General features: G+C 38.1%; 1 protein-coding gene across 1 annotated transcript; it reads left to right on the forward strand.

The window, feature by feature from the left end:
• Positions 1–1,092: 1,092 nt before the first annotated feature.
• LOC116334083 lies at positions 1,093–7,456 on the forward strand. The gene is made up of 6 exons (XM_031757412.2): positions 1,093–1,219; positions 1,839–2,109; positions 2,279–2,416; positions 3,735–3,866; positions 4,005–4,036; positions 5,809–7,456. Exons 1-6 carry the CDS (start codon positions 1,196–1,198, stop codon positions 6,082–6,084), a joined length of 873 nt encoding a protein of 290 aa, XP_031613272.1. The 5' UTR covers positions 1,093–1,195; the 3' UTR covers positions 6,085–7,456.
• Positions 7,457–7,932: the final 476 nt, after the last annotated feature.

The raw sequence follows: 7,932 nt of genomic DNA on the forward strand, positions 1-7,932 counted from the left end.
TGCAGACTCTGTTTTTTTGCCTTGTTTACTGTATTTCTGTGTATGTCTGCACATGCTTGCTGCACCTACTTCCCATTTTCTTAGCAACATATAAAGAAAGAGAGGGTGGCTCAACACTGCACATATTTAAGATAAGATAAGATAACCTTTATTAGTCCCACACGTGGGAAATTTGTTTTGTCACAGCAGGAAGTGGACAGTGCAAAAGTTATATAGCAAAATTAGAATACAATAAGAATAGAATAGAATAGAAATAAGAATACTGAACACAACTGTAAAGAATAGAATAAAATAAAATACTATATACAGTATAGTATACTATAATACTATATTTGCAACGAGCAACAATGCATACCAAGAAAAGGGATCAGACTCATGAAGCTCACCTTTGTAACCCGCCATGTACCTGACATAAGGTAGAAACTACATTTATCAAACAGGGAGGTAGAAAGAGGCAGCGTGATTGGTAGGTTTCATAATTCAGATAAGCAGCTGAGGTCTGATAAGATAAGATTCGATCCCAGTCTGAGAAACAGAGACCTTGACCACAGTTGTAACCCACCAGTTAGTCTGCTGATTCTAACCTTAAACAAGACATAAAGAGAAACCTCAAAACAAAAAAACAAGTAATTAACATTACGCAATAAAGAAAAAAAAAAAAGTCAGTAACCACACACAGCACAGTCTGATTCTTGGATTATTTTGGGAACAGATTAATGTAAAATTAGAATAAAACTGGACTTCCAGAAAGCAAACCCAGCCTCACTCTGAGCAGCTGATCAGAGTCAGCTCAGTCAGTTCTGAGTATGCTCAGACTGAGTTAAACACATTTATGACATTTTTTTAAAACTCCAAAAACAGCATGTGGTCACATCATCAACAAGGCTATTCTGATGATGCAGGTGGTTTATTTTCTCAAGGTTTCTAAGTTTTGTTCAGTTTGATTTCATAAAGTAGCCTGAACCTAAACTGTCTCACATCTTATTTACAATGGGGAAAACTAAAGATGGGCCAGCTGGGATCCTAACTGGGCATGTGCGTATGCTGCCTGCGTATGTGTTACCAGCATTATACTGTAGTTTGCATGCCACATCGACAGAATCAGGAAGTAACGAAACTTTTTCATTTCATACAACGACAACCACAAGAAGCCCTAGCCCTTCCTTTTCCTGCTAAACTTTAATCGAGCCAAGCTATGGCTGAATTTCTGTCAACAAAGGTAAGCAGCATGTATTTGCCATGTAATGTAGTCCATGTAATTCTACCGGTGATGTTATTTTGACTTGATATGCATTAAGAAACATCGGTTTTAGCTTATACATACTACTCTGTAAAGGCTTGTGAATAGTTTGCATGTTCAGACGTGTAAACGAGTTGGTCCTTTACGCACAGACAATTACGCAATAAAAGCTTCATACTTGTTATAAATACAGCAGTAATCTATTCCATATGTGGCATATATTTTAACAGAGGTCCTAAAAGGTTCCAAAATAGCAGAAGAAGCTTTTTCCCAGCATGGTACAGAATCTTTACCAACTTGTGAGGTTTTGAGTTTCTTCATTTAGTACCTAATCGGGCAGAGCATGTGACCCTTGATGTAACGCTAACTCGGTAAAACACTTTCGATTCCGTTTGAATCGTTTTCATTTTACACGAGAGATCAAACTGTTCAAAAGTTCGGAAATGAGTACAGCCCACTACAAAAGCTCGATATGCATGATGCACGCAAACCAACATCCGGACAAACAAGTCTGAGTCTCTCACACGAACTTCGTTAAAGTCTGTGGAATTAAACGTTTTTCTTGAGCATGACACACAGCATGTCTGCACTATTTCAGGCTACGGACAAACTAAACTCACAGCTCAACAGACTGTGCGTATGGCTTTCGAGTGACCCTGAGTACATCCTGGAGCACTGCGGGGACATCCTATCCGTAAATGAATATAAAAAGGTAACAAAACAAAGCAGTGGTTCAGAGCAGATAAGAGAACTATTGGAAATAATCATTCAAAAAGGAGAAGATGCCTGTCAGAACTTTATTGACACTCTGAGGAAGCACCAAGGACACTTCCCACAACTAAAGCAGTTTTTCGTCACTGAAGCTGAAGGTGTGTGAGAGTCCTGCCTGGTCTATATTATTCATATTCATATATTATATATATTATATATATATATATATATATATATATATACACATACATACACATACACTGTGTGTGTGTGTGTGTGTGTGTGTGTGTGTGTGTGTGTGTGTGTATATTCATTTTTTTTTTATAGTTCCAGGTTCATCCACTCCAAGCATGTTTGCTGATGGTAGCAGTGTTGTGTCCCGCAGAGAAATTACAAACACAACTGCAAAAAACATTTCATTTAACATCCAAACAGTAAGCCAGCCGGCAGACAGCAGTTTGTCTGGTAAGAGGATTTTTATATTTTCTTTTCTATGTGGAATCACATAAAGGAAACCATTAAATACACTCATTGACACTTTATATTAGGTACACCTTTTCAACTGCTTGTCAACACAAACATCTACTCAGCCAGTCACATGGCAGCATCTCAGTGCATTAAGTCAATTAGACAAGTTCAAGACAAGCTGCTGAAGCTCAAACCAAGCATCAGGATGGGGAATAAAAATGATGTGAGTGAATTTGAAGTCAATTTAGTTTGGTAGTAGTTCATTATTGTACAAGCAGCGAAACAGCTGGAAGAATAAACTATATTCTATACTACAAATATCTATATAGAGAGAGAATTTTAGAAAAAATATGAAGCGGTTACACTCAGTGATGATTGGCAGTGTGGCGATTCCATAGCTGCTTTGTTAAGCCTGGCTTGGCAGCTTGGTGGCATGATGGTTATTGCTGTTGCCTCACAGCAAGAAGGGCCTGGGTTCAAATCCACAATCTGGCTGGTTTGCAGTGTGTAATTAGAGTTAGGTTAATTGGTGACTCTAAATTACCCAAGAATGTAAGTGCAAATGGTTGTTTGTCTCTATGAAATCATCAACCTGCATATTGGTTCATTAAGCAAGACTAGCAGTAATTGATTAACAAAGTAGTTGTTCAAACAACAACATTTCATTGCGTTTTCCTGAAGTTTTTAACTTGTGTATAATGAATTAAAACAAATTTCACTCTACATACTTAAATCACTTCAAGTCAATGTAAGTATACTACGTTGATCCAGTGTAATCTGATTACATCAAACCACCAAATGCCAAATCTGTTGGTTTGACATGGTCAAAAATGGGTTATTGTACTTGGTTAAATCACGTGGAAAAAGGTGCCATGATTAAATTGTGTTCATCCAACAACAGATTTTTTTGAGTGTAACCTGCTCTGGCACACATTAGCCTTGCAGCATGCGATCAGATTGAGATTGGGATGTTGTGCAACAGGAAATTTGCATCATGGATGTGCAGACAGCAAATCTGCAGCAATTGTGCGATGCTGTCATGTCTGTAAGGACCAAAATCTCTCAGGAACGTTTGCAGCACCTTGTTGACTGTATGTCACAAAGGACTGTTGCAGTTCTGAAGGTGAACGAGTCCAAAACTGGCAAGGTATACCTAATAAAGTGGGCTGTGAGTGTATTTTGCTGCGTTTCAGTTGAGTCAGTAGCTATTTTCAAACATATTTCAAGTTTGTTTTCAGTTTGAGTCTTTTACACACATTTTATTACAACAAGCTGGAAATTAATTTTTGATTCTTATTTTTTCTGCCTCTTACAGGAAATACTAAACCCCAAGCAGATCTCGCTGCAAGTGGTGGCAGTGTTGTATGTGCTGATAAAATATCAGGTGTCCATGTTGATGGGGGTATAAATTTCTCAGTGTGTGTGAATGCACCACAAGAAAACACAGGTAATATTTTGACCTTAGATATTTCACTGTGTAATTATTGTTGTTGCTTTTTGTTAGTCTGTAATTCATAAATCAAATTATGCAAGATTTAAAAAAAAGACTTGTGGAAAGTTAGTAATTCCTAATGCTTTTTCTCAGGTATGGTAGAGGACACACAGCCACCTCCTCAGGTACAGTACGAGAATAGTGTTACTGGCAAGAACACACAAAGAGGTGTTCACTGACACAAGCTTGTTTTGATGGTTTTGGGATCACTTAAAGTTAAAGTTATGCTGAATAGACAAACAGGAAAAAACAATTGATATCCTCCAGTTTTAGTAAATATTGCACCTAGCTGGTCTTACCAGTTGGTCTTACCAACTAGGCACAACTTGGTCTTACCAAATAGTGACTGGCTCAGTGCAGCGGGACATTTAGCTCAGCTGAGGTGTTACCGAAGCCTTATAGTGGCCTTCGGCTGTTTTCTACTGGTTTGGGTGTTTCTCAACTTCCGTTTGGTGTTACCCCAAAGATGAGGTGCAGGTGTGGTGAGCTGGCTGGCCAATCGAGCACAATAATATCACGGTTGGCAAGTCATTTAACAGGAGTTGTGGCACTGTGGTCAGGTGCCAAGTCCTGCTGAAAAAGGAAATTGGCATCTCCATAAAGCTTGTCAGCAGATCTACTGGAAGAGGACTGTTTTGGCTTTTGATTTAATACAACACTGTGGTGGAACACCTTCTGTATTCAGCAAGTGAATATATAGAGCTTTAAAAATAAAATTTCCGTTATAAAAAAGGTGAAAACAGTTAATCACACAGGTGAACTTGTTTTTTCTGGAGTAAAGTTTTGTGAATTAAGCCTCACATGGACTTTTCAGTCTTTCAGTATTTTGCTGGACAAATATTTTCCTTGAAATCTAATTAATAATGTAGTTTGGCGTGGATAAGAGAGGAATACATATTGGATAGAGCTAAGAAAGAAAAAAAATAAGGCAACAACGAAAAAAGAGAAAAAGTAATAATTTATACAAATGCCTACACTGTAAAAAAAATCCTAATATAAAAGTATTTTACAGTTTTGTTCTGTTCTTCTAGAATATCATTAAATTGACATTGACATGACGACTGTGATTTCACATTTCAAATGTAAATTAACGTAAAATCACTGTAATGTAATAAAACATAATTCTCTTGTTTTTTAATGTATTTGTCTGTACATATGCATATTTAGATTGTTAAAATACATTCACAAATGTATCATGATTTCACAAATATGTGTCCGTTATTTGAAAGATTGAACTGTTAAATTCAAATGTAATGTTATGGAAAAATATATAAAATGATTCTCATAAACTTTTTTTACATCAAATAATAATTATTATTATTATTGCTATTTAGGGCGATCGTGGCTCAAGAGTTGGCAGTTTGCCTTGTAATCAGAAGGTTGCCAGTTCGAGCCCCGGCTCGGACACTTTCGGTCGTTGTGTCCTTGGTCAAGACACTTCACCTACCGCCTACTGGTGATGGCCAGAGGGGCCGATGGTGCGATATGGCAGCCTCGCCTCTGTCAGTCTGTCCCAGGGCATGCAATCCATTATTATTTAAACCAACTGTTAACTGTATATTTCTGTACATTTAAGTATTATTATTCATATTGCCACATTCATTGACCTTGTTTATAGGTAATTTCATTGTTTAATCACATTAACATGATCCTAATTTAATGTTTAAAAGCACTTGAAAAAGGCAAAATCCCATGTAAAATTAGGGCAACAAACTGTATTGTCATTACTGAAACTGTATTTTTATGAGAAAGTTATTTTCTGTTATTTCATGGTATTATTTTGGTGCCCCAGCTGCCGGAATATTACTGTTTTTCTAGGATTTTTTTTTTTAACAGTGTAGAAAAAAAAAACAAATTTACTTCAGACTAATAAACAATACGCTGTCATCTTTTTCAGGGTCCAGCTGTGAGAAAGATCAAGGAGCATAAGGTGGAACTCATTAACTGCCTGATGGGGGATCGCTTCATTCTGCAGTATGTGGATGCCAAAGGAATCCTCTCTCTCAGACAATATGGAAATCTGAAGCACACCTCTAACCCAGAGCAAACTGTAACCAACCTGATAGATCTTCTGATTAGTAAAGGTGAAGAGACCTGTGATCAGTTTCTTCAGATTCTTAAAGATCCTGAAGTTGAAGAAACGTATCCACAGCTGAAAAACATTATAAAGTAAAGTATAAAGTAATCATGGTAAAGGGAATTGCAAATCGGTTTTTAAAACATTGCTCAAAAAATTAGACTTTGAAAGCACATCAGATATCAATGGGAACTATGGACCCCAAACCACGCCACATGCTTGTCTCAATGGCTGAAAACATCGGGGCATGCTCCTAATGAGTTGACGGATGGTGTCCTGGGGGATCTCTTCCCAGATATGGAACAAGCGACACTGAGCTCCTGGACAATCTGAGGTGCAACCTGGTGCCATCAGATGGACTGAAACATAGTCCCAGAGGTGTTTTGTTGGATTTAGCTTAAATAAGCATGGAAGCCAGTCAACAGTATCAATTCCTTCATTCTCCAGGAACTGCCTGTATACTGTGGGCATATGAGGCTGGGAATTGCTCTGCACGAGGAGGAACCAAGCAGCCACTGCACCAGCACAGAGTGCACAGTGAATCCAAGGATTTCAGCTGCTGTCTAAGCTGTGGTTGGGGGAGGTCTGTGTGTCCCTCCATGGATATGGCTCCCCACACCATCACTGACCCACCATCAAACCAGACATGCTGAACAATGCTACAGGCAGCATAATGTTCTTGACAGCTTCTCCACACCCTTGGATGTCTGTCATGTCTTTCATGGCTTTGTCCAGCTCCCCTGGACTAACCGCCTGTCTCCTGGAATCTCCATCCTCTTGAGACACTGGACACCTTTTTGCAATGCCACGTATCAAGGTGCCATCCTGGAGGACTCGGACTGCTCGTCCAACCTCTGTAGGGTTCTTGTATCTATGCTACCAGTATTGACACTGACCCTAGCCAAATGCATAGGTAATGAAAAAAAAGAAAAGATGAGGAGGGGAAAATATCAGTGGGCTCTACCTGTAAATCATTCTAATTTCATTAGTATGAAAGCAGCTGAAACTGATTGACAACCCCCTCTGCTATTTAGCAGACCAGATCAATTGACTTGATGTCGTGCTTTGATTAAAAGGTGTTCTTTTAATTTTTTGAGCAGTGTATATACACACTTGCACATTCCCACAATTTTAATGTAACTGTGAGATATGCCTGTCTGCTTTTTCAAAATAGGGCACTTAAGTGAGGTACTATCCTCAGACTTTATTACTAAATCTTAAAGAATTAAAAATGAAGCATGTGAAATGATTGTGTGTTGTTAGTCTGTATACGATACACTGAGATTTGTTGTATACGTGTTATAGCTATGTATTGAATTGAATATTGCCACCAGGTGACAGCATGAAATATGTTTATATTCTTAGTAGAGTTTTAACTACTGCCGAGGAGAACACAGATGTTACAACACAGATGAAGTTTCACAAAAGTTGAGTGTTTAATGAAATAAAATGAAAACTCTGCTTCTCACGCTGCTTTTTAAACATTTTTCTTTCAATACTAGTAAAAATATGTTGCTGTAGTTTCAGTACATGGCATTTCAAACCATTTAAAAGTATCCTACTAATATCCAAGTAGTTGAGGTTTTCCATTAATAATTGCTGAGCTCTAATTTAATAGCAGAATACACGTTGGTTATTCTGACTGTACTTTCTGTCCCTGTTGAAACAGTAATCCATCACTACAAGTTTCCCCCTCTTGTATAATGTATTCTGCTATAGTGGACACTCTTCATAATCTACCCCAGGGCCTCCTCCCAGTAGGACATGCGCAGTGAGAACACTTTACCCAGGAGGCTCAACTGGTTCCTTTCGATGTTGAAGTTATTGTAAGTAATCTTAAGGGGTTTAATATGAGTGTCCAGTGTCTCTAGTCATAGACTGCTTCTGCTGCCACTCATAGTTTGATGTTCACTGCTCAAAAATATTAAAGCATTAAAGTAGGCT

The sequence above is a fragment of the Oreochromis aureus genome, linkage group 16 (genome assembly GCF_013358895.1).
Source record: "Oreochromis aureus strain Israel breed Guangdong linkage group 16, ZZ_aureus, whole genome shotgun sequence".
NCBI classification, from domain to species: Eukaryota; Metazoa; Chordata; class Actinopteri; order Cichliformes; family Cichlidae; genus Oreochromis; species Oreochromis aureus.